At 34.1% G+C, this 27,595-nt stretch overlaps 1 protein-coding gene across 3 annotated transcripts in view; it reads right to left on the reverse strand.

The window, feature by feature from the left end:
- The window catches only part of LOC123008117 (spectrin alpha chain, non-erythrocytic 1), a 33,324-nt gene that overhangs the window by 2,287 nt on the left and 3,442 nt on the right, over window positions 1–27,595 (reverse strand). For 2 of the 3 annotated variants that reach the window (XM_044403742.1, XM_044403741.1), the window contains 13 exons: window positions 11,616–11,791; window positions 10,814–11,098; window positions 8,153–10,762; window positions 7,435–8,105; window positions 7,152–7,389; window positions 6,961–7,100; window positions 5,444–6,911; window positions 5,247–5,392; window positions 5,102–5,158; window positions 2,530–4,727; window positions 1,112–2,478; window positions 830–1,060; window positions 34–782 (listed from right to left, as the gene is read on the reverse strand). In XM_044403742.1, the coding sequence (XP_044259677.1) occupies window positions 34–782; window positions 830–1,060; window positions 1,112–2,478; window positions 2,530–4,727; window positions 5,102–5,158; window positions 5,247–5,392; window positions 5,444–6,911; window positions 6,961–7,100; window positions 7,152–7,389; window positions 7,435–8,105; window positions 8,153–10,762; window positions 10,814–11,098; window positions 11,616–11,735 (10,280 nt within the window). In that variant the 5' untranslated portion in view covers window positions 11,736–11,791. Of the gene's footprint in view, window positions 1–33; window positions 783–829; window positions 1,061–1,111; window positions 2,479–2,529; window positions 4,728–5,101; window positions 5,159–5,246; window positions 5,393–5,443; window positions 6,912–6,960; window positions 7,101–7,151; window positions 7,390–7,434; window positions 8,106–8,152; window positions 10,763–10,813; window positions 11,099–11,615; window positions 11,792–27,595 lie in introns of those variants that run through there. The other variant, XM_044403740.1, reaches the window with a different exon arrangement.

Consider the following 27,595-nt stretch of genomic DNA (forward strand, 5'->3'; position numbering starts at 1 on the left):
TATAAACTGCACAAACGTAAAATATCGACTTACAATAAATCTTGGAACTGGTCGAAATAAGCTTGAAGTTGTTCGGCTTGTTGCAAATGGTCCTTTCTTCTAGCCGCTTCAGTTTGAAGACTCCCCCACGCAGACAACATATCCTCACACTTATCATCAATATGGTCTTTGGTATCGGGGAACTCGTTTATAAGTTTTTCACCTTCCTGTTCAACATTCTCCACTTTTTCCCTAATTACTTTCATTTCATTTTCCAATGCTTGGTGCTTTCGGAGAAGATCTTGGATACTCTCCAAGTCTTGTCCGAAAGTGTCGTACGATAAATCGGCTTTCTTTTCTTGTATCCACGAAATAATTTCCTCAGTTGTGCGATCGAAAACATGGACTCGTTTAGCCCCAGCTAATGCGTCTTTACGCGCGTTAGCAAGCTCGAGCAAGTCATCCCATTGGTCTCGAACGTCGGTAACTTTTTGTTGGACTTCCGGACTATGACTACTTTTAGCTTCAATAAGGAGTTTTCCATTTTGGATGCAAGATTGGATTCGTGGTTCGCTGTTCATTAAACTTGCATGGAATGTGTCAAAAGCTTGAATTAGTAATTCGACATGCTCGACATCGTTTCCGTATTCTTCGGAATCGGTTTTAAGAATTTGGTCTTTCATCCATTCCTGGACGTCCAAACATTCACGCACAAATGCAAAATAGCGAAGGGCTTCATCCAGACGGACTTCACGTTCAGAGACCAGCTTTCGGAGTTCTTTAAATTGCTCGTCCAGTTGATTCTAAATAATTAAATTTAAATTTGATTAAAATAGTAATTGTGACAAACCTTTCTCATTTCGATGTTAACAGCATCGTAATGTTGCCTCTCGATCAATTCATTAGCAGTTTGTTCCAATTTCTTAATTGTTACTTCGAATGCTTTTATTTCTAATTCGGTAGCTTCCAATTTACGTTTCAAAGATTCAGCGGAATCTTCATCTTTTCCGACTTCTCTTGTTGCCAAACTCGGCCATTTATCCCTCATCCACGCTTCAGCTTCTGTTGCTTCTTCATAATACTGAAAACAAAAGAAATTAGAAAAAAAAAAACACAGAAATTAACCTCGTACCGTTTGAACTTCTAGAGCATCTTGTAATCTCAATCTTCTAATACTGGCTAAATCCCTAATATTTGCGAATTTCTGTTGCAATTCTTTCGCTTTTTCACTAATAAGTGGTGCTGAAATATGTCCTGATCTCGCAAGAGACGTTGCACGACCTACAAGTGACCCAATGATTGGTTCTCTTGATGACAGTTCAGCTTCCAGTGTTTGGTGTTTTTTGTGTAAGCTTTGAACGGCTGTCAAACTTGCACCTAAATCTCTCGACGTAGCAAGTGGTTCTCTATCGGCCAACCATTGTAATTCGTCTTCTACATCTCGGGTGAATTGTTGCAACATCATCGACCCCTCTAATAAATCTCTCTTCTGTTGAACAGGTTCTTTGAGTTGATGGAATCTAGTGATGGCGTCTTGCGCCCTCTGTTGAATCTCTTCACTCATAAAATGATTGTTTTTAACGAATTGATCGGCCGCGTCGTTGATGGTCTCACAATTATCAGTATGTTGTTGAATGTCATTTTCAAGAATTGTGTGTTTTTTCAGGAGATTATTAACAGTTGCTAAATCTTTCCCGACATCTGTGGAAATCAACTGAGCTTCGACTTCGAGCAACCAAGCTTCGAATTCATCAAGAGATCGGTTGAAAAGTAATGCTTGGTAAGCTTCATTCAATCTGTCACGTTTCAGATGCGACTGTTCAATCAATTCCTTCCACCGATTTTCTAATTCTTCAATTCGTTCTGCAATATCTTTACTAGCGTAGTGTTTAGTTTCAATCAAGTCTCGTCCCTCTTCAATTACGTTGGTAACACGTTCATGATTAGCAAAAACTTCAGCTTCGAAAGTAACGTGTTTCTGAATTTTGTTCTGTAAGTTATATGGTTCGCGATAATTTTCGTCGGTTGCAATTTGAAGCTTGTGGTTCAACCAAACCTCAACGTCGTATTCATTTTTAAGGAATTTCTGCAACGCTTTTGATTCGTATAAGATTTTTTTGCGCTCTGCTGCTTTATCCAAAAGTCGATTTTTACGAGCCATTATCTCATTTAATTTTGTTGCAACTTCGCTGTTTGCGTAAGATGGATCTGTTGGTGTTTTACCTCCTACTTTTTTCCGTGATAATTCATCGATACGTGACAAAGGTTGTGTCAGCATAGTTTCAAAATCTTCGTGTTTTCTAATAAGAGCTTCAACTGCTCGAGGTGTATCACCGACGTCGTCATTATTCAAGAAAGCTTCTTTATCAGATAACCAATTATTAAGTTGGTTGGCTTGTTCTTTGAAGTCTTGGAGGTCGTATTCGTAAGTTAATGCTTCTTTATGTTGCTCCCAAGCTTGCTGGATGTAACTCTGAAGTTCCTCCAATTTATTCACTCCTAAACACGAACAAATTAAATTATGCGGACCCGAGACTAATAAACACTTACCTTCAATTATATCCGAGTCTTCGCTTTCGGAAAAACTACGTCCAAAATTGATTAATTTTGCAAAAACTTCGTTACGTCCATTGATTTCGGCTTTAAGTTCATCATGTAAACCTAAAAGTGTCTCAGCCTCGTTGACACTACTTGGTGATTGGTGTGCTTCCATGCGTTTAATTGTGTCACTAACCCATTGTTCTAAATCTTTAACGTCTGATAAGAATTTTTGTCTCGCATGCGACCCCTTAAGATTATTTCTGCGACGTTCTCTCGCTGTTATCAACTTCTCCCATTCATCTTGCAGCTCTTCCATTTTACCCTGCAGATGTTGAGCTGCGTGTGGGTACTTATCGCTCAATAAAATAGCATCTTTTCCATGATCCTGAAGTTTATTTTCAACAGCAGTCATTTCACTTTCCAGTGCTTCCTGTTTGCGTGAAAGCAGTTCAACAGCAGGTAAACTCCGTCCAACGTCGTCAGTTTCCATCGCGAGACGTTTTTCAGTGATTCTTTCAGCAGTATCAGCAACGTCACGATCAAACAAATGAACCTCGGAAGCTGCTGCTAATTTATTGCGATATTTGGCCAAAGCTCCTTGCAAATCTTGCCATTTTTTGATGAAATTGTCGCGTCTTTGTTGGACTCCGGGATGCCCCTGTTTTGCCAATTTGTTAGCCAAGGAATTGATGGTTTTGATTCGGGTATCGTCGATGCGCATGTCGCTATCAACATCGTCGAGTTTTCTCTGCAAGGCTTGACAATGTTCGTAATCTTTGCCCACATCACCAGCTTGAATCATCACTTCTTTGTCTCTGATCCAAGATTCGATTTTGTCCAATTGATTGTTGAATTCTAAAATATCTTGCGCCTCTTCAAGGCCTTTACCACGTGAGTCTACTTCGCGCAAAAGCTGTCTCCAAGCATCATCCAAGTTTCTCAATTGCACTTCTATATCTTTCGAAGCTTTGTGTTTCTTCCTTAAAAGTGTCTCTCCCTTAGACTTGACCTCTCTGATTTTGCCTTCATTCGCGGCAATTTCAGCTTGGAATGCTTGGTGTTTTTGCAATTCCTTGATTTTGTCGTCCAAATTGGTCACTTCACCGGTCTTCACTTGTTTTTCTAATTTCTTTTGTTTTTCAGCTATCCATGTCTGAGCTTCTCCCACGTCTCTATTGAATTCCGCATACAAAAGAGCATCGCCGAGAAGTTGTTTTTTGCGAGCACTCAATTGATGGACTTGTTGTCTCCTAGCTTCGACTTCTTGGAGACGTTTAGCAATGTTTTTACTGTCGAAATGTTGTTGACTTATTAATTTTTGTCCTGTTTTAACAAGAGTGTCAAATTTTTCGTCTTGATGAACAATTAGTTTTTCAAATTCTTCATGTTTCTTGACTTGATTAGCAACTTCATCAACAGTTTCGCCAAAATCTAGATTACTTAAAGTAGCTTCTTGCGCATTTGTGGCATCTTCAATTAGTTTTGCTTCTCTTAGTAACATATGCAAATCACATAATTGATCCAAATGTACTTTCTTTATCTGCCAGTCAGCGTGAAGTTTTTCTCTTTCTTGGAGCAAATTTTTGTATCTTTCTCCCGCTTCAGTTGCTGCATAATGTCCTGTTTGTTCCATTGCAGTTAAATTCTCAGCCACATCTTCAAAATCGGCTTCTCTCGCCTCAATTTCATTCTTCAAACCTTCATGTTCATTACGTAAAAATTGTGCCCTTGCGATACTCCTAACATTTTCTTCAGCTTGCATATCTAATCGCAACGCTGTCGCCCAATTTGTTAAATTTCTCACTTGAGTTAGGAATTTTTGTAAATCAACACTAGCCTGGAGTTGGTCGTGTCTCAACTCTGCTCGTTCTTTCAAACCATCCCAAGCATCGACGACTAACTGTTGTTGATGTTGAATGTTAGTCTGATTACTGGGATAGATTTTTTGTAATTTAGACGCATCTTCGACCAGAACTTGTAATTGAGCTTCCAATGCCACCAATTCGTTTTCGAAAGCTTCATGCTTTCTAAGTAGGGTTAAAGCTGAGTTTAAGTCACGTCCTAAGTCGGTACCTAACGCAGCACTCTTTTCTTGGATCCTTTGCAAGGCGTCGGCGACGTCGCGATGAAAACGGTGGATTTCCCCGGCCGCGAGAAGGCGCTGCTCGCGGTTTTGCATCTGGTCGTGCAGTTTCTCCCACGATTTCCTAGGAAAAAAGCACAGAAAGTTAAGAAAAAATCTTCTTTCCAGGTTTCAGCTTGATAAAACCAACTTTATTCTACTCAACTAAAGTGGATTTTTCTGGAAATGAGTATTTGTTGTTTAAGATACAATAAACTAAATAATGGACTCGTGAAATTTCATAACATTGAAACCGAATTATGTATAACAAAACTTAATTTAGAAGTGAGTGTCCTCACTTGTTTTAAAGGAAAATATGCTGTATGTTTATCTCAAAAGTGTAATCACTTTAGCAAGAGAAATATTTACCTACTTAAATAAAATATCTATGTTGTACAAGCAAACAAGCAGTACAAAACATAAATAGTACTTTTCTAATGTTAGTAAAAAATACATTACCGCACTTCTTCATGCCTCTGTCTAACTTCCTCGACGGCATCTGATTGTGTTAGAGTTCTAAAACAGTTAGTCCAACACCAATAATGTTATACCACAACCAAGTGTTAGGGTTTAATTAAAGTGCAACAAACAACACAAAACTTACTCGAGTTGGAGTTGTTTCTTTTGTATGTCTGAAATATAAGAGCTTTCGTTGGCTATTAGTTTCTGAGCCAAGTCTTCGCATTGGCGGAATCGTTCAGCTCCTGCTTCGATTCGGTGTTTCAAATCGTCAAACTTGGCTTGAAGTATCTATAAAAAAAAATTAAAATAAATTTCGCCCAAAGAATTCAATATACATACGAGAAGGTGTTCATAATCTTGTCCATAATCTTCAGAGGATGCTTGTTGCAGGTTTTCAGCAATCCACCGATCCAATTCTTCCGACTCTAAAAAGTATTCGTGCCGAAACAGCGATTCCATAAGGTGGTGTTGTCTCAGTACTGCTTTTCTTTGCAAAGACCGAACTAAATGTTCCAAACTGGACTGTCTTTCCGCTATTAATTTCGAATCTGGGTGCTTATTTTGTATCAAATTTTGGGCACCACGTCCCATCTCGACTATAATGTTGTTATAAGTGTCCAACTCAAGTTCAAGTGCTTTATGTTTGGTTAATAATTTCGTAGCTGAATCTCTATCTCTGCCATAGTCGGTGCTCACCAAAATATCAGCTTTTTCGTTCAACCACGATTCAACTTCGTTCGCTTCAAAGAAGAACTGTTGAGCTTTCAGCGACAATTCTAGTTTTTGTGCACGTTCGTTAGCTTTTGTGTTTAATTCATCCCACGAGTCTTGAAGCACTCCACACAAGTCTTTAATTTTGGCACTTTCGGGATGTTTCATGTCTACTAGGGTTTGACCGGACTGCAAAGTCTTATCAATGGCAGGTTGATGACCGGCAATTTCAGCTTCGAGTTTTTTATGTTTTTTAAAGAGATTTTGGGCTTGGTGTAGATTTTGGCCTAGAGTGGCTGATGATGCAAGAGGGAGGTGTTCTTTGATCCATTGCAACTCAGCGTCGAGTTCGAAATGGAAATTGTAGAATTTTAAAGCCTCTTCTAAGACCTCACGTCGCTTTTTCGTCGGTTCTTCTAATTGTTTGAGACGTTTTTGACCGTCGAGGGCTTTTTGACGGATTGCATCGGCATCGAAGTGACCTTCATGCATCATATCGTTACTTCTATTGGCTAATTCATCGACTCTGGCAGCACACTGGGCAAGTTCATTCTCGAGAACATCCTGACGTTTCAATAAATCGCGACAAGACCTCAAATCGGTACCGACATTAGTGCTACACAAATTCTCATTAATTTCATCCAATTTGGTTTGAATGTCATCAATCGAACTGTTATAGTCATGCTGGACGACGGCTTGTCTCAACCTTCTTCCTTTTTCAAGGGAAAGTACGACGAGTTGTTGCCACTCATCATTTAGTTCTTTCAAAGTTTTTGCAACGTCATCCTTCCTATAACTATCTTGAGCAATTAAAGCTTGGCCCAACTTATTCACTGTGCGAAGTTGTCCTTCGTTTGCTCTCAATTCTCGCTCAAAAGCTTCGTGTTTTTGCAATTTTCGCTCCAGATTAGTTAGGTCTCGGTAACTCTCATCAGACGCAGTTTTGAGTTTTTCGTTCAACCAACTGCGCAAATCGTGCACTTCGGCACAAAACTCTTGGTAATTTTTAGACGCATCTAAAACGTTCGTTCTTTGTTGGCACAAATCTTTAACGGCTTGGCGTCTCTGAAGAACTTCATTGCGTTTATCGTCGATTCTAAATTCAATAAAAAATAAAACGTGAAATTGGGGTGTTTGAAACTTACCCTTTACTTTCATAATGATCATCGGCAATTAAAGCGTCGGCTTTTTTGCTGAAAAGATTCACGCGTTCGTCTTGAGCGAATAAAGTGTTAGCAAAAGCTTTGTGCTGCTTTTGCAATGCTTCTACTTCATCAAGAGAATTCTAGAAAAGTTCATTTGTAATAATCGAACAAGTTTTTAACACTTTACTTACTCCTAAATCAGAAAATTCTAAAAATGCTTGATGGGCCGAAGTAGCAGCGTCGATATTATCGGCCTCTCTGTTGAAAAGTTGTAATTGGTGGCATTGGTCCAACCAACGTTGTTTTTCCTTCCAACCACGACCTATTGCTGCTTGTTCCGCTGTCAATCTTTCGATCCGTTCAGCCACTTCTGGAAGATCGGGATTAGATTTCAAGAGTTTTTTACCCAAATCAGTCAACTCGTTAAATCTAAAAACAAATCGTAACATTTTGAATTTCTACATCAAAACATACTCGTCATTTTTCGTTTTGATTTCCTCCCCTAAATCCTTATGATTTTTCAGTAACGCTTCCGCAGTTTGCACGTCCCTAACCATGTTATCAGCATTCAATTGATCTTTAACATCAGCGACCCATCGCAGAAGGTCTTTGCACGAATTGGTAAATATTTGTTCACCAACGGCATTCTCAAGTCTGGCTCTACGCTCACTGGCTTTTTCTTTGACCTGCCGCCACAAACCCTCAATTTCGTCTTGTCTTCGTGCCACATTTTGTCTCTCATTGGGATACGCTGATTTGACCGAATTTGCCAAATGCATAACTTTGGACACTTTTTCCTCAACGGGCGCAAGTTCACGTTCTAGATTATCATGTCGTCGCTGTAAAGCTTGAACGGTTTTCAAATCGTGAGCCGAAACGTGAGTATCAAGCTGAGTCATTTTCTCCAACATCCAATCTCTCGCTTCGTCACAAGTTTTCTGGAAAAGTTCAACACTACTAGCCCCTTCGAGACTCTTCTCTTTTCGAGCTTTGAGCAAGTTGAGACGTTGCCAAGCGCCTTGAACTTGGCGGTGTCGTGACTTGATCTTGTCAATTTGGGAATGTTTCTGCTTCTCGAATTCTTTGACATCGTCATTTAATTCGTCCATACGTTTGTTGTTGGCAGACAAATCAGTCACAAATTTCTAGAAATTGAAAATAGAATCCAACGTTTATCTAAAAGATAACTTACCTCATATTTGCGTTTTGCTTGTTCGATACTGTCATTAGGATCATCAACGGAGAGCAGCTTTTCTTTATCTTTAATCCACTTTTCGAAATCGTCACATTCTTTGTAAAAGCGAAATAGCTTGACAGCGTCTTCTAAAAGAGCGTGTCTTTTAGCTGCAACATCCAGGAGGTGTTGATACGTATCGTTGATTTTTTTTTGTCTTTTAGGGACACTATCATTATCGTCAACTTTTCTTTTTGCGGGTTTCCTTTGTCTAAAAACCTTGACCGGGACTTTTTGATTGACCATTTTCGTCTTTTTAACTTTTTGCATGACTTTGACAGTTTCAGGTTTTCTGTATTGCATTTGCAATAACCTAGGTTCAATCTCCGTTACGTATTTAGCCGGAGCGAAACCGTCCGTACCGTCAGCTTTTCGTACACACCACCAATCAGGGTTGCTCTTATTTAATAAATACATTACTTCTCCTTTAACCATGTTTAAGCCGTGATCATTGAATGGATACAATGCCTTCACTTGAGGCACTTTTTTCTCTTCAACGACCATTTTGTACTCGACTTTTTCCACGGGTTCTTCAACCCAAACTTCAGTAGGAATCATTCTATTTTCGTATACGATTTCTTCGACTGGCTCTGCTACTTCTACTTCAGCTGTCAAATCAAGATTAGAAATACCCGATGCAATCAACCGATCAGCTTGCGTATTCAGACTCAAAATATCCCCTTTGTAAGCATTCAACTCCCCTTCCAAATCCTTATGTCTTTGGAGAAGTGCTTGGGCACTCGGTTCGTCACTTCCGTAATCACTTGAATTCAAAATCGAGGTTTTTTCATTTAACCACGAATCAGCTTCGTTCGCATCGGCGTAAAACTGGTAAGCTTCAGCAGCGTCTTGCAATTGTTTCGTTCTATCATTGACTAGTTTTTCTAAATCACTCCAAGCCTGCTTATTACGATCCATGTGTTGTTGAATTTCATTAGACCTAGGATGTTTTTCTGCGATTAGTTGTTTTCCAGTTGCTCCTAATTGGTCAAATTTGTTTCTACGTGCTTTAATTTCGTCCATGAGGACTTTGTGTTTTTGTTGTAAAGATAATAAGCCACGAAGGTCTTTAGCTGTAATACCAGCTTGACAAATACGCTGTTTTTCAATCAACCAGGACTCTTCGTCCTCTTGGTCTTGGAGGAATTGGTAGAAATTTCTTGCTTCTTCGAGGAGACCCTTCCTTTTATCACTAGCATCCTGTAAGTCTTTGTAAGTTTCAGAAAGCTCCCCGATTTTCTTCTTTAGTTTTTCTTCTTGTGGATTTTGAGCCAATGTATTCTCAGCTAGTCGAGTAAGTCTCCGTTCCGTTTCACCCAAAGAAGTCACTTGAAGTTCTTGGAGCGCATGTTTATGCAACAGTTCCTCAACGGCCATTAGATGTATTCCAGTGTCAGTGGTTGACAAATCGGCTTTCAATTGTTGCATACTATTCAAAGTTGTATCAATTTCCATTTCTAAAGATTTGATATTCACCATACGACTCAATTTCAATTTGTGTTTTTCCAACAAGTCCAACAACTTTTTCCATTGGTTTAAAATTTCAGCCTCTCTCTTAACAACTCGATCGGAATTTCTGTATTTTTCTCTCACCAATTCATTGCACATTTGAGTCAAATCATTGACACGTTCTTGTCTCGCTAGAATATCAGCACTGATAGCTTCATGTTTTTTAACAGTAGCATCAACTTGGTCTCGGTTAGAACCGTATCGAGGGTCGGATAAGACTTGGATCATTTCTTTAACGTAACCTTCTCGGAGGACACTTTTACGTTCAAATTTGTAATAGAGTTGTTCGAGACGCTCTTGTCGGAGCAATTCGTTACGGAGGGCTACTTCACGGTTATGTTCGGCCCTTTCAAGAGTCTCCCAAGCTCGTTCTATGTCTTGCACGAGTTTACCATCAGGTGGAACAAAAGCCGGTTGTCTCAATTCTTTTAATTGGGTGTTGATGTTAAAGAATAAGGCTTCAATCTCGCTCCGTTCGATGTATTTCGGAGGTTTTTCCTTCGTTCTGTAGCGAGCAAAAGCTAAAAGAAGCGTTTGGATACCTTCTAGTGAATTCGGAAAATTGCGATCTTCCAATTCTACAATTTTAATTTTTATCCAATCTAATAAATCTGTGGTTAGTTCGTCATAATTCACTTTCATTTTATCGGCGTCAACCATTTGTTTAATTATCTTGGCGATTCGTCGTCCTGACTTTTCTTCATTCTTCATTCGAGCAAAAGTATGATAATATGAGGCGACATAAGTCATGATACTTTTCTCATCTGGTCTCGAATTATCGATATCTTCGGCATCTAAAAGTCGGGGAATTCCTAATTCATTGTTAGCTACGTCAAATGCATGATTTAAATTATCAATGTTTCGGTTATGTACTAAATCGTCATAAATAAATAAATCTGGTCTGTGGGCATGTATTAAAGCATTGAATCCAAGACCAGTTCGCCACGATGTTGAAAAATCTCTAATATCAACACCTTTATACCCTTGTGTTTTACGTTGTGCCCATAGAAGAAGAGCGTCTTTGGCTGATTTCTTTTCAGAACTTTCATTTTCCTCGTCCTTTGAATAAAACTAATCAAAACAAAAATCTCCCAAAATTTATTTACTTACCACGTCAATTTCAATTTCCTGTATTTGAAACCTTAAAATGATGGTCCAAATTAAACCCAAGATAAGTCGAGGATTGCCATCGACGATATCTTCGGCCCCTATACTTTCTAACCGAACTTTTGTATGCAAAAACGCCAAACTTTTATTGACGTTTTCGATTTTGTGTACCCGCATTTTCCCATTGTTTGGTTTTGCCAGTTTTTCACCGGATATTATTTCTAAAAGTTTTAATAATTTCTTGCCGTCTGCTAAATCTTCAAACAAATCGTCGACCTCCATCCGAACCTAGTCAAAACATAAATCAGTAGAAAATCTGCCTACACATTTAAATTGCCACTTTTATAACTCATAATTATGGTTAATAACTGTCTAATAGTCGGACAATAAATGCACGATTGATTAGGGCTAATCAAGAAATTGACCCTGACACAATCCGGCTTTGATGCAATAATATTGTTTTATCAAATAAGGACAGATCTTATCTTGGTGCTCAGTGAAAAAGCAAATTATACAATTTGCATTTCTATTCAAAAATTTAAATACATTTGAATCACAAAGAAATTTGAGACACTGATAAATAAGCATTCCAGAAAACAAATTTAAAATATTATGTTGACAATGATTAGATTTTTTTATTTCTGTTGTTCTTTTACTCATCATTATAAACACACATAATGCATACCAATGCATAAATTCGAAGGACATGATAAAGAACATGTCGTAAACAAATCAGAAATGCAAGAATTTGAGTTATTACGACTTAAAACTTAAACTTTAGTAATATTAAATAAAGTAAAATTACCTTTTGAAGAAAGGAGTTCATCCATTTGGTGAACGTTTTCTTCTGTATGTACAGACGTTCCTCCTGCAGGACACGTATTCGGCCCTGTTCGAACTTCTGTACTTCATCCCTTTGAGTCATGTTGGTTCGATGTTGCACAAAGGTTTGTCCTCTAGGTTCATAATGCACGAAGCCAACTGTAACAAAAACAATTTTGTTTATATCGAAAATTCATTAAAGTATGAAGTTTGATCAAATGTAGGATATCAAGCGTAATACCTCTTTTTTTCATCTAATAATCTAGACAAGCGATCGATCATCCACAGATAAAATTTTACTATCACAGAAAAATATTCTGTTGTTGGAATTATTTCGTCACTACAAATAATTCCTCTGAGAAAAATGGATCACCAAGTTTCAGAAAACTGTATAGTTGTTAACGATAGTGAGGATGTTTTTTTTACTCTATAGTAGATATTTGTTGTAGATTACCATACTTTACAAATACTACGTGTTGGAATGTTGTAACAAAATATTTACTTTTTTTAGTTTATATCTAGTATTTTATCGGAGGATTATTAATATAAATTGAAGTTACGAAATTACAAAATTTGAATTTTTACTTGAAAAAACTTGAAATTTTGGTTTCAAAACGTGTAGTTCAGATTCTGATTTTTTGATAAGATTGATTTTCTATAATTATCACAACACCTCATTTTTTAATGTGATCATTGTAACTTATCAATATTAAGACAGTAAATCAGAAGCTGTAGATGGATATCGAAAAAAATGTAGATATAACATTGAAAAATAAAAGTAAAACATGAGAAATGTTTTCGAAGATTTGAATCTGATACGTACAATAAAAATATTTAATCACAATTTTGTATTTGATTTTTGTCGCGCCTGCATTTTTGCAGTGCCGGTCGTTTGTCCTGGAGAAAGCTCCCATTCACGGTCAACTACTACAATACGTAAGGCTAGGTCAATAAATAATAATATACGTTATATAACAAAGAATGAGATGAAAATCTGTAAAAAACATATGCATGGTCATGCTGTTTTACAACACAATACCTTACCAGGACCATTTTATTGAAGTTGAATAAAACAGTTTCAATTTGCATGAATCATACATAATTATTATAATAACGTGTCTATGACACATACACTTGTCTCCGTGTCCTCGTCTTTCAAATTGGTGTGTCGTGATGTCATCTTCATTACCTTTTTTGTAAATTTATTTGAAAGTAATCGAGATAAAAATTGATGCTTTATTACTGTTGTAGTTTTCGAGATTAGTTTCTGGGGCACCCTTTAGCCTAGATTGTGCCCATAGACAGCCAAGTAATGATAACTTAATCATGATACGCGTAGACTTGAACACGAGACTATCAATTTAAAGCAGGTATTTACATAGAAGTACAATTCGCCCACATAAGCAACTTAATCTATTTATTGTAACACAGTATGCTCCATAAATAAAAGAAAAAAAAAACTTTACCATAAGGTGTTTGTGACATATTCTAGTACTGGATCACCATATTGCAAGAGAACACAGTTGAACTAGTAAAACTGACTTATCAGAATTATCTCTACTAATTGTAGAGTATTCTCTTGATATGACACAGATAAATATAAATGAATTTGATCAGTTTAGTTAGAGCATTGATTAGGATTCCAGTTTTGTAATAAAATAAAATAACTGTTCTGTCAATCTCTAATTTAATGTCTCAATTAGTAAAATGCTAAATTTAGGATTTCAGACGCGTCTGAAATGATTGTAACATACAGGGTATCTCAAGTTTTAGGACCGGTGCAAAATTAAATATTTGTAATTGATTAAAAAAGAATTTTGATAGTCTCAACGATAAAGGATTAAATACACTTTAATGTGATGTTTCGATATTGTACGAAATTTTTAGCGTATAGCATTTTAATATTAAAATAAAAAATATTTGCGGTAATTAGTGATCAAGCCAGAATTTCTTGACAAAAAAAGGTCCGCAATGACATTTTTGACGTATTGTGAAGCCTCCGCTCTATTGTCAATGCATTAGTAGCACACCATCACAAACTTGGCCATAAATTACCAGAATTCCCAATTTTCAATATTAAAATGTTAATTACTCAAAATCTTTCAAACTTTTAGATTATTCAATTTTCACAGTTACCATGAGAAAAAATCAAGAAAAATTATCATGTAGAAAAGATTCCAATTAAGTAAAAAAAATTTTTCCAAATTTGGTATTTAGGGTCTCACTGACATTCGCTCTAAATTTTGAACAATGTTATAGCATCAAATTGAAGTCTATACAGGATGCGCCAGAACTCGCGCCTCAGAGAAAAATTTCAAGAAGATATGATACCAGGAACAAAGAAAAAATTCTATCTGGCAAAAAATTTTGACATTTATTCTTTGATATTTGACACTTTTATGTTTATTTAATGATACTGATGATCATGCATATGTTTTTTTATAATTATTTAGTAAAGGTACAAAAATTTTGCCAATAAAAGCCAAAAGTAACATTAAACAGAGATACAATTCAGGTTACAGCTTCCTTGTTTCCTCTTTTAATAGCTTGTAGCAAAAAAACTTGGAAATGTATTTTTCCAACAGAAATAAATAGAGTCAAAGTGCAAAATTTAAACTCTCATAACTTCGAAATTTTTATAGATAGAATTTTTTTAACATGTTTTCCATGTTCCTGGGATCTTACTAAGGTAGGCATTTTAAGGTAAGGCATTTTTCTCTGGGGCACGAGTTCTGGCGCACCTGTACATCTTTGTACACCCTGTATAAAGATGAACCAACGCCATTCGATACAGCAGCGAAAAAAACTATCGGGTTGTTCCAAAAATCAAAGAAAAATTAAAAAATCTGAAATCAAAAAAATACAAGAATCAAAAGAATTTTTGAAACATAAAAATTAGTACATTTTTTTAATAAAAGCTTATTTTTTGTATACGCTCTCAAAAATAACTAAAATTTTGTTTTATTTTTTCGTCAAAATGGCAACTTTTATGATAAAAATTGAATAAAATGTAGATAGTTGTAAATTGTAATCCTTAGATCATACGAAAAATGTTAATCTTGATAAAACGTCACATTTTTGCAGTACTTAATCATTCATCAAATAGTTTTTTCAAAAAATAACTAAAAAACATTCGGTACTTTTTGTTCAGCTGGTATAATCATAATCACATGTTAGTGAGCGGCAAAATTATGGAATAATCTTGTTTAAACTGAAAATATTTTGGTTTTGGCAAAAATGCTCGAACAGTTCAAAAACAGGTCTTTTTAAAAAATACACAATTTTCAACTTGATTTAAAATATTACACTCTTTGGTTTTTGAGTAATGACGTCATCGACATTTTTTTAAAAGAAAACCCCTAATTTCGATAATTTTTTAATTGTCAAAATAACAACACCAAAATATTAAATATTACAAGTTTTTGAAAAAAAAATACCAAAAAAATGTAATACTATCTACAAAAAATAAACATACAATTTTAAATCAAGTTGAATATTTTGTATTTTTTAAAAGAAAATTGACTTGTTCGAGCAATTTTGTCAAAACAAAATATTTTTACTTATAATAAATAAGATTATTCCATAATTTTGCCACCCACTGTATATAAAAAAATAATAATTAAACTACATAATCCAAATTGAGCAAAGTACCATTACACGTAAAATTTAAAATTTGATAAACTAAAACAATAACAAGCTTCACGAAAACGGTATTAATACTCAAATTACCTACTGAAAAGAAAAAATAAAACTGCATTTGAATAAAACGTCAAGAAAAAACTTAGAATGTTGCATCATTTGACAAAGTGCATCGAGTTATTCGGGGTCTTTTGAATATTGTAAATCAGATAAAAAATTACGGAAGAAAGGAAAATTCCCACAATGTTTAAAGAAAATCACTGGCAATATTACTTAATTGTTACATCTACATCTTCACTGCATGTGTTCGACAATCCCATACGACCTAATAAATGCCAAAAATACAAGGAAATTCATGAACGTACGAACAACAGAACCCGAAACGTGCTACTATGTCTGACAAGCGAATGTGGATACACCTGGCCATTCAAAGACCTCACCCACTACGAAGCACGAGGCATCGGTAGATCCTCGAGATAACACTAAATAGTTACATCACTGAAGATGACATCATTGTCCGTTTCTACCCGTTTTAGCCATTCAAAAAATCTAACTGAAAAATGGCATGAGTATCACGTATATCCTACACCCGCACAATTGGAACGGTTCTGTGTAAACACATAATAGAGAAATTTATATGCCACACTTCTAGCATATTTACCTTACACGAAGATAATCTTTACAGCGTTAATAAGGAAGCAATAGTTGCAACAGTATGATTAAGAGTCTACTGGAGAAAATTATTCTGCAAAAGGTAATTTTCGATTTTCTCTTACAAGTGTTGGAATAAAAATGTTTTCAATTAAGATAGTAAAATAAGAAACTGCACACATTTTACCTTTATGTCCAATTACAACCGGTAATAATTCAAACACCATGAGTGTATTACATAAGGTTGTAAAATATGGATCAGGTATACCAGATCACCTTGGTCTTTAAAACAATTACTGATGATACAAATCAAGTTTTTGCAATTTTACTGAAGCTCTGAGAAATTGCTTAACAATCACCTGTGGGATGTCAGCTCTAATTAATTTTAACGCGATTTATCTGTTTTGTGTAAGAGCTTGACTCGGAGCTTGATTTGATTTAGAAGTAACTCCGGGTTCATGTTGTACTACCGGAATACCATAGTCTCACACAAATCGAAGATGTGAATCGTGACCAATTATGCAGTTTAGAAAAACCAACGCCTTTCTCAAGAATGTAACCTTTATGCAGAGTTCGCAATCTCTCATGCTTATTAGGATGTAGGTGAAATTCCAAACGTTACCCGGATGATTGTACCTCAGAACAACACGAGCTTCTTGTTAGATAACAGGCATTAGTAAAAAGAGATCAGAACCTAAAGGTGCTGATTATTATTTAACACAAGCTAAAATGTTACATAAAAACAAGTTCCCCTTCAATCAGTTTCAAATAGCAAACGAAATAAACGTTATCATTTTATTTACCTTTGATTCTTTGACTTTGAAGGTTTTGTATACACATAGGTTTCAGATTACTTACTTGCATTACCAGTGGTATGTGAGGCGTAAATGAAAAAAGAACAAGTAGTATGAAATGTAAGAAAAATAACTAATTTCACAGTGTAAAAATATAATAATTTTTTCATTTCCATATTTTAAAATTTTACATATTTCAAGTACAGTTTTCGTGATTAAAAAAAAACGTATATGAAGCATTTTGAAATAAACAAGTGGACACGAAAGCTGGAAGTTACTTCCTCCTAAGTTCCATAAATGAGAATTTTATCACGTGCCTATGTGAAATTTATGGAGAAGACATCTGCTTCAAAAGTTTCTTTGTTCAAAATATAGGGTGATTTTAAAATAAGTGCAAATATTTTAACAGGTGATAGTAGAGGTCAAAACAAGTCAAAATAACTCAACTTACGTTATCCAAATGTTTATAGTTTTTTAGATAACAAGGCTTAAAATTGCTTTAAATCTGTTAAAAATAATATGACGTTACGTATTAAGAAATGCCAAACAATTGTCAAAACTTCTGTACATAGGAGAAAAACTGTAAATTTTGACAGTGTCGAAGAATAAAATTATTTTTGACCTGGATTGACATGACTCGCCCATTGCAAGAAGTCACTTATAATCAGTTATTAAGTGCGCAAATACGCATATCGGTAACGGAAACATCAGTAGTTTAACAACGTATTATTCTCTGCAAAGATTGAATAAAATTTAAATCACTATCGTTGCGCTTGACTGCTCCAACAATTAATCTTTTGTTTATCTCATTAAAACTATTTAGAATATTTTAATTAATTGATAAACGTACATAATATTTTACTTTCACCAGTTCAACCGCTTTTGAGTCCGCATAAAAATTTAATAATCATAATAATTAGGCAATAATATTGGCATACATTATAAAATTACGGAATATTTCCGCCTGTAGCAGTGGAACGTAGAGCACAGGAAGTTCGGTTCAAAACGCAACAATTCAAAAAAAATACGAAATTTAGCACTCACCAGTCGTGCAATTGGAATAATAAGCGTAGAACTTCATCGCACCCTCAAAACCCTCACACCTCTGCAAGCATCCGCCTTTGACTAACATCTGATGGAAGAAGCATTTCCGTTTTTAGCTCCCTTCGTTTATTATTTCAACCCTAGTTTTAAAAGTCATATGCTAACCGTGACACGTCCGAAAGAAAACACACAAAACCTCAAACATTTCCGGTGCTTATCCGGATCAAAGCTCGTGCCGAAATCAGCGGAGGTTTTAATTGTTTTCGAGCACTGCATGTCGAAATTCTATTAATAAATGTCAAAGAGAGTAATAAAACGGCGTGCTTTCACCGCATCGTGATCGATGCACGAAAAAAAAAGGGATTCCACAAATACCACAGGATTACAATCTGATTAGCATTCTCATTAGGTGGTCTAATTATCTCCGCAAATGTCAAGCCGCCGCTTGAATCCATCATGACAATTATCGTTGCGGGGGTGTCATTAATAACCGTTGAGTAATACATACTTTCTTCATCGATTAGAAGATACTTAAACTCATACATTATTCAAATTCGAACGTAATATCCTCATTCTTGATTAAACTCATCATTAAAAATGTCATTATAAATGACAAAATTGTTGAAGTTTACAAAACAGAAATGTGACTAAGAGTAATTTTTATTAGATGACCACATGACGACCTTCAATTGATGTGGATGATGAGCTCAGTTGCAAGCAATGCGATTGTTACAATTTGATTTATTCCAAAGTGTGGAAATATGTGACTGTGATGTAAGAAATTAAATCCATCTTTGTTTTATTGAAATATTTATGGCAACATTTAACGACTGGATTATTAAAATAATCAGTCAACATGATAACATTATAAACCTCGTAATTTTAATCCAATAAATTGAAAACATTGCCCAACAACTGCAGAAAATACTGCAATACTATGAAGTTTAATAACTATGTCAACAAACAATTATTTGGATTGATAAACTCAACATAAAACACACTTTGTCTGTGCAAACATACAGGCTGTTAAATAAATCGTGCCCCAAAGAAAAATGCCAAGTAAGATACTAGGAACATGGAAAAAATGTTTAAAAAATTCTAATTGTCAAGAAATTTTGACACTTGACCTTTTTTATGTCTATTTAATGTCACAGATGATCTTGTATATGTTTTTTCATATTTATTTAATAAAGTTACAAAAACTTTGCCAATAAAAACCACAAATAATGTTAAATACAGGGTGCGACAAAACTCGCGCCCTAGAGAAAATTTTCAAGTAAGCTAAGATGGCAGGAACATGAAAAAAATGTTTAAAAAATGCTATCTGTCAAAAAATTTTGACATTTATTTTTTGACATTTGACATTTTTTTATATCTATTTAATGATACTGATGATCTTGTATATGTTTTTCTACAATTATTTAGTAAAAGTACAAAAATTTTGCCAATAAAAGCCACAAATAACATTGAACATAGTTACAATTTAGGATACAGCTTCCTTGTTTCCTCTTTTAATAGCCTATAGCAAAAAAAATTGGAAAATTATTTTTCCAACAGAAATAAATAGTCAAAGTGCAAACTTTAAACCCTCATGACTTCGAAATTTTTATAGATAATTTTTTTTTAACATTTTTTCCATGTACCTGGTATCTTACCTTATAAGGTATGTTATTTTTCTCTGGGGCGCACCCTGTATAGTTGCAGTGCCGGACAAAAAGTTTGGCCACTTTCCTATGTAAATTTGTAAAAATTGAGATGGGTAAATCCGACACTTTGATGCCTGACAGTGGTGACAGTATTATGAAAATAAAAAAATGTCTGCAAGTCAAATAATGCGTTTTTTTAAATTCGGCGTCAAAGCTATTCATGAAAGTTCGAGTGTGAACGAACCATCGTATTGAAAGTTATTAATCTGACATTAGACACCCCGCTAGGCGTATTAGAAATTGTGGTTCGTTCACAACTTACTCATATCACCACCAACTATGACGCCAAATTTAAATAAACACCTGTTATATTGGCAAAAATGCAAATTAGATTTGTTGCAATAAAAACGGAAAATAGAATTTTCTCTAGATTGAAACAGGTTTTGCCCTTGTCAATTTAGTCGTCAATTTGTCATTATTTGTCGCATTCAAATAATTATTTCTGCAATTCCGCACTTAAATGCCGAGAGCATCAAATGCAAATCAAGACAATCAATTAGTTGAGTACTTATGTACGTGAAAACCCAATGAGTAGTGAGTACTATAGATTAACTGTAAGTTCTCCCTTTTAGAATTAAGCCATGTTCAAATGATGGTTAAATATAAAAATCTGACATTTTTTTTGAAGTGACAGAACAATGGTGGACCAAATTTATTGTCTGGCATTGTACAATTTAGGATAAAGCTTCTTTGCTTCCTCTTCTAATGAGCTGCAGCAAAAAAAAACATGTTTTTTTCCAACAGAAATACATAAGAGTCAAAGTGCAAAATTGAAACCCCCATAATTCGAATTTTTTATAGACAGAATTTTTTAACATTTTTTCCATGTTCCTAGTATCTTATCTTCTGAAACACCCTGTATCTTGCAGGAACAAAAAATAAATATAAAACAAAAACATCTGCAGTAAAAATAGAAATTTTAGGGTGAATATAAAGATGTAGGGAAAGAACTGTAAAATACCCCTAAAATTTTCGAATTTTTTTTTTGTAACTAATCGTCAAAATAGTGACGAAATCATTCAGAAATTCAGTTTCTATTTTTATTGACTACATAGGTTAATACAAAAAAATACTAGAAATTACCTACTATCGCGTTTAATATTTGAAAATAAATTTATCTAAAAAGTAGGTACATAGCTTTCGTTGGTCTTTTTTTGAATTTAAACGTGACATCAATATTAGTTTCGCATACAAACTGCAACCTCCAACAGGTGATCCATCTTTGGCAAATCCCACGCCATATAAGAATGCACCTGCAAAGTTATGTTAGCATGTTACACAAGCGGTATTGCTAATTTCTTAAGAGTAGACATTCTATGCCAGCAAGAACAAATAAATGATGCAGACGCAACTTTCAAATATATGTTAACTAATAAGTTATGATTAAGAAGTAAATTACAAAGTTCAAAAACCAGTTGCATTCGAAAAAGCACTTAAAAAAGTTGAAATATTACATTTATGTAGGTCCACAATCAGTAAGAGAAATTTATACTACAATATATTTTATCAAGTTATATCAGAGTAAATTAATAACAATAAAACAGAAAAATGCAAAGACATTCCAGCTATCTCGAAACAGAATTCTGATTATATTCGCAATCTTTCTAATACGAGATAACATTTATTAGTAAAGAGAGAACTATGCGGAGGTTGCAGCAAGTAAGTAATGCACATTTTTATCCTGAATTTTATGAAAAACAACTTTCAGTATTTCTTCACAAAGTAGTAATTGATCGATGCATCTTAAATCAATTACATAAAACCCCATGAAAAATGCTTGGAAAACAGATCTTCACGATTGATTAATTTGCCTTAATGAAAATGGACGTTATCTTACGACTTTAATTAACGTTGACATAGCATTTCGCATAACTCAAAAAACTGGAAGTGATTGACACCATTAAGACTGCTTAATTTAACATATCTCGGTCATCGACAATCAAAAGTACCTTTTTTATCATGCGTGAAAGTGGACAGAGTGTAAAAATTTTCATACAATCGCGTTAGAAATTGCATTTATCCCTATAAAAAAAAACAAAGAATGCGTGCATGCCGTATAAATTTCCGGTCGACAAAAACTTCTTTCCTCTTCCGACACATGGTGAGGCCGTTATGCAAAATGATCGCTTGGTTGCTTTGCATGCTCTCGTTTCCATCAACGCCACAAAAGGTGTGAGAAACGGCAATGGAGTTAGTCACTAATTTTTGTTAACACATTTATTATAAAAATCATTATAAAAAAAGGTAATTCACCAAAATAAAGTGTTTGAAGATATTTGATAAAGGCGAAAAATGTCAACACCGTTAAAAAAACCATTGATTTTTTTCGATATCTTAAAAAATCCTAAAACAATATTATCAAGTGCAGCAACAGTTGTTCAGTGTTTTTCTAGTTTGTGAGAATTTTCGTTAAAAGATTTTCGATTTTCAGGCAAAATATCTAATTTATGGCAAATAACAACAAACTGAAGAAAATCAAGTCGTTTGCAACCAGTGTCAAGCAGTATGAAAAAATGTATCTGTAATAAAGTTTTAACGACCAAAAACAATTTTACTGTTGTGAGGTTCAATGACTGGTTATTTTTATGAATGTTGTTACCAATTATTTTTGACACTTTTCTATTTAGTTAGGCAATATTTAATATTTGATGAGTTGTTTCTATTTTAAAGAATATCTAAGAAATCACAGTGATTAAAATGGAGGAATACCTATTTACTATTGTGTGTAATTTTAAAAAGCTTCTACAAAACCCATGATTATAAAAAAGCAATGCCCCCGCTACCGGCGACGGCGCCCGTACATTTTTTTTTCGATTTTGACGCTAATTTTACTCTTTTTTACTAGCTGTTTTCGCAGTTTTTTTAACAATACCAATAATAGTTCTTAGTGAACTAGGTAACTCGACTAAAACCCTCTATATTTCTGAATGTAGGTAGTCCAACGAAAGAACAACATGTTGAGAATTTGAATTTGACAAAACCTACCCCACTATGGAGTGGCCAGTGGCGTAGTCAAAATAATTTGCAAAGGACGTTCAAATGAAGAAAACGGATATTAAAAAAATATAAAAAATGTAGAATGTTAAAAACAAATTTATAGGTAAATCAGGTAATTAAATTTTTAGAAAAACAGGAACAACAAATACAATAATGTATGTGCGGGCATTGTGGAGCTCTTATTAATGTTATGTTTATTTCTCCTTAAACAAGTGAGATAAAAATCTATTTTACTTATTTATTTATTAACGTTAAGTTAAAGTTATGTATAATTTAAAAATTATTTTGTCCCAACAGCCCCTTCGGTACAAAGAAGCGCCGCCGATGATAAGTTACCATACCTTAAATGTGAAAGTAGACCCGACCACACTTAGATAACTTTATTGGTGTGTTGATCCACAGATTATACAGATAAGACAACTTTTTGACGGCAAAGTAGATATACTGTTTTTTCACTATACTTTTTGTCAAGAGTTACCTAGTATACACATTGACAAAATGTAAATTAAATAATTTTTGCTTCTTCTGATCTCTAAAAATTTCAATGTATTAAACTTACCCTGCGTGAATATATGAACATATTGTTCTAAGTTTTCTGGCTTAAAATTGAGTAGTTTTAAGAGTAAAAAAAAATGTTTGGTATTAAAAAACGTTTCAAGCAGCACGACGGTATAGGGTCAAAATATTTACATAATAATTCAAATATTGAACTACAGACGCTTTAATTTCTTCATAAGAGTGATATTATAAAAACATCATTTTTAAATGAGATAAAAAAAATAGTTTTGCCCTTACGAGTACAAATCCCACCAGTGAGCAGAATTTTTTCTGCTCTATCGCATAAAGTTGGTTTCATCTTCGCATTTCAATTAGAAGCTGAGATCTGATAATAATTGTTTATAAGTTATTAATTAAAGTAAGTGTTATTGTAATGTCACGGAAATTACGTGTGTATACAAAATTTGAGCTTTTTCGGATAACAGGAACTGTCTTAAATAACGACTTTGAAACTCTTAGATGTTGTATTATTTGCTCCTGTGAGAGATACGGGGTTGGTTTCGCTCTTATATTTTAATGTTATGTAGTTGACAGATCGAAGCTGAACCAACAATGCATGGGCAACCGACGGCGCCGGCCATCCTTCTATTTTTTTTTGGGACACGGTTGCCGGCAGCAGAGGCACTACTTTATAAAAAAGTGAGTGATCTACACGAAATGTTGTAATTGTAACTTGAACACGATTTTTCCCACTATAATAATAATAGTGCACTTTGTCTGATGATTAATGGTATTGTTTATTACCTAGATAAGTAAATAGTCTTCATTCACTTGATTAAACTAATTATAAGAAGATTCCTTGTTTGAAACCTCTCGGATTCGTTTAAACACTTTTATTGTCATGTCCACCTACATCCTACATACTTTGGACTTTTTAAATCAAATACTTCAGTGCTATTTATCAAAACCAAAGAATTCATTAACAACTGACAACATAATTGCACTTAATGAACTTAGAAAATTCCTTAGGTCAAATTATAACAATTGGAAATACTTCATGCAGCATCTACAAAAATATATGCAGTTTGTATTTCAGGATTATTGCTATATCTTCTCTTTGCATTAAATGAAGAGGATGGCGACTTATTATAATTTCGCCTCCGCTTATACCGACTATGATCGTGACCTCACTTGATTACTTTTTGTTGGGTTATATAAACTCTTTGATATACCCACCAAGAAGTTACGCCCACCCCAGAAGATAAAAACAAGTACAATATTTTACTAATTTAAAAAAGTAAACGTATTTTAATTCTCAATTCTAAAAAAAAAACAATTTAATTGAAATTCTCAAGTCTGCGTTTCTCAATGAATTCAGTGAAAGCATGAGAAGATTTGGTGCAAATTTTTGATGCACGTGAATTGATTGAAAATAAAACTCTCTGCATTATATTGAATAAAAATTCTGCCTTTACACCATGAAAGTTTCACTTATTTGCACCTTCGAAGCAGCGTGAATAAACTCAGGACACGTTCTCCTTATAAATAATAGCTTACATAAATAAAATAACTATGCACTGAGCTAAGGTCACGAATAAGAACCCATTTTAATTTAATAATCAACCGGATTATCAAGCATGGCTTCGGTAAAAATACGGAAACGGAGTATGGAGTTGCAGGGCTTCACAGCCGGTAGTGATTGCAAACCGCATTCCCATAATTAAAAAGTCTCCACGATTTATTCCTGTCGCTTTTAGGAGAACACATTCTCTTGCAATTTACCAATTTAAATCGTACACTTTATTCACACACTTTCATCGAATCAGACTATTGTTTTCAGTAACGCAACTTAGGTGTGCCGGAAATTTTTCTTCTTACATATTACGTTCAGCCATAAAAATATAAATATAACATGGAGATCGTAAGTTGACGAAAAAATCATTACAAGACACTAAAAGGACCATAAAGATGCAGTTAAAAGGTGCTATTTCTACCACCAACCATTTGAAATCTGTTTAGTAGACAAAACTGTATACCATATGTCGACGAAGACTGGAAAATGTTAAATAGGGGCCAAAACATGACTGTAATTATTTTTTAACACTATTTATTTTGTGATAAGCAAATCATACGACTATTAATGACGTTAAAAAATATAATGACGCAAATAAATTGATTTTTATTTCACCCAATATTGCCTCTAATACGAAATAGACAATTTTGAGTGTTTACTTTTCTTGTTTACATTATTATTATTATTACAACCAAAAAAAAATGATAGACAAATATTACCATAAAGAAAATGGAAGATTTTCAGTCATTATTGAAACATTATGAAAACAAACATGTAACTTACCTCTTCGATCATACCAAAACATATCGCTTTCAATTATTTTCATACTTTCACAAAATTTGACTAAACGACACCGAACTCAGTTATGTAACCCACGCATGCAAACTAATTACACTAAACACAATTAATGAGCTGATAAAATGCTTCAACAGTGTTTTAGATACGTCAGTAAAAAAATCACACTCAGAAACCAAATATTATTTCCACTAGTCCTAGTAATTTTTAGTATAATAATTAGAATTAAATTTTATTAAATTTTAAATTTTTCGTCGTTTTTAGTTTTTGTATAATACATATTCTTTATTACACACGTAAAGAAAAAAGTTCATGTATTTTACTACAGGGGGTGCCAGAACTCGCGTGCCAGAGAAAAATGCCATGTACGTATCTACTACCTAAGGTAAGATATCAGAAACATGGAAAAACATGTTAAAATAATTCTGTCTATAAAAATTTCGAAGTTATATGAGAGTTTAAATTTTGCAATTTGACTATATTTCTGTTGGAAAAATAATAAGAGGAAATAAGGAAGCTGTATCCTAAATTGTAACTCTGTTTAATGTTATTTGTGGCTTTTATTGGCAACATTTTTGTACCTTTACTACATAATTATAACAAAAAAACAAGATCATCAGTATCCCTAAATAGACATAAAAATGTCAAATGTCAAAAAACAACTGTCAAAACTTTTTGACAGAAAGAATTTTTTAAACATTTTTTCCATGTTCCTGATACTTGAAATTTTTCTCTGGAGCGCGAGTTCCCACACACCCTGTATGTGAGTTGTAAGATATGATATGACTAAAATAGTTTGTCAAATTTTGCTAAACAATACATAGTGATTCAGTTAATATGACTCAAAGTAAAAGCAATATTTTTGTTTGATTTATCGTTAGCGGAGATATAAAAGTCCGCAAAAAAGTTTTACAACAGCGACCTAAGCAAATAAAATTTGTAAAACGAGTCATTTCTTAGTCATAATATTTTATAATGGGCCTTTTCTTTGGTTTTACGTGCGTACTACGAAAGCACACTAAGTGGTTCGCCCACAATATGTTCAACATATGTTGAAATACTGTATTCTTTGAATTTTATTTTGAAAATAAACTGCACTTGAATTAAAAACTTTGCCATATTTAAATCAAACCAAAAATAAGAAAATAGTCAAGTTACAAATATTTTATCCCAAATTATTGGTTTCAAGATAAGATTAAGTACATTTTGGTGTTACTAATTTTTGCAAGAATTTCCTTTATCTCCTTTACAGCGGTGGAATTTTCATCTAGCATAACAGAAGCTTTGAAGTAACTTTTTGATGTAAAATATTCCTGAAAGCTAATTAAAAATCTCAATATTGGCCTCAAGGCAGGCTACTCGGACTATCTTATGAAATCTGAAAAAATTATACGGTGTACAAACTCGCATATGCGTCCAAGAATTCCCGTTATTTTTAAGAAATATTTAATAACAGCAGTAAGAAGAGTTAAAAATTATTATCATAACGGTGTGTTCACCGATACATCCACAAAGAGAGCTTCCGTTTGTTTACTTCTCATATTTTGATGTGATAATGTCTGAAAAGGTCGAGTTAAAGCTCGACCCACCGACCTAACTCACATTCTCGAAAGATGACCTGCTGTAATCTTGTCGACAATCCCTCTAGCTACATCTCAGATTACAAAAACTCATCCATCCGAAGACTGGACGGAATCACGTTGTACAAATAAAATTTACAAAAGTCGCTCGTAAAACCGCTTTGTTTACAGCCAAAAACAGGTATTTCTGTAAATATTACACCTAAATAATAGTCGAGACTGAAAAATGTGCAACGAGTCTGTTGGTGTGTTATGCATGATTCATGCATGTCCGACAACTTAATTGCAACAACGGTTTATCTGCACATGAAATAAATAGTTTATCTCGTGATTCTGTTTGCATGCTAATCGGTGCTCGGATGGGTTCACACGATGATGGTTGACACTACACAAAAACTTGAACTTATAAAATTGAGCACCTATACATCGTTGTAACAATAACAACAAAAGAACTATATTTAAATTTACAATAATTACAGTAATTAAATAAAATTTCATTAAAAGTTTTTGATGATTCATCTTGAGATTAGGAAAGAAATGATTGCCAACTGTTTGTAATAAAGCAGAGAAGAACAAAAATTGACAGGTTTGCAAGGCCTATAAAGGTAATATATGTTAAAAAAATGGCAGGATATTAAAAACACCATAACGGGGAAAACCTGAACGGAAATGTTGAAAGAAAAATC

The sequence above is a fragment of the Tribolium madens genome, unplaced genomic scaffold, assembly GCF_015345945.1.
Source record: "Tribolium madens isolate multiple individuals breed KSU strain unplaced genomic scaffold, Tmad_KSU_1.1 Scaffold_3;HRSCAF=73;Tcas5.2_LG2, whole genome shotgun sequence".
NCBI classification, from domain to species: domain Eukaryota; kingdom Metazoa; phylum Arthropoda; class Insecta; order Coleoptera; family Tenebrionidae; genus Tribolium; species Tribolium madens.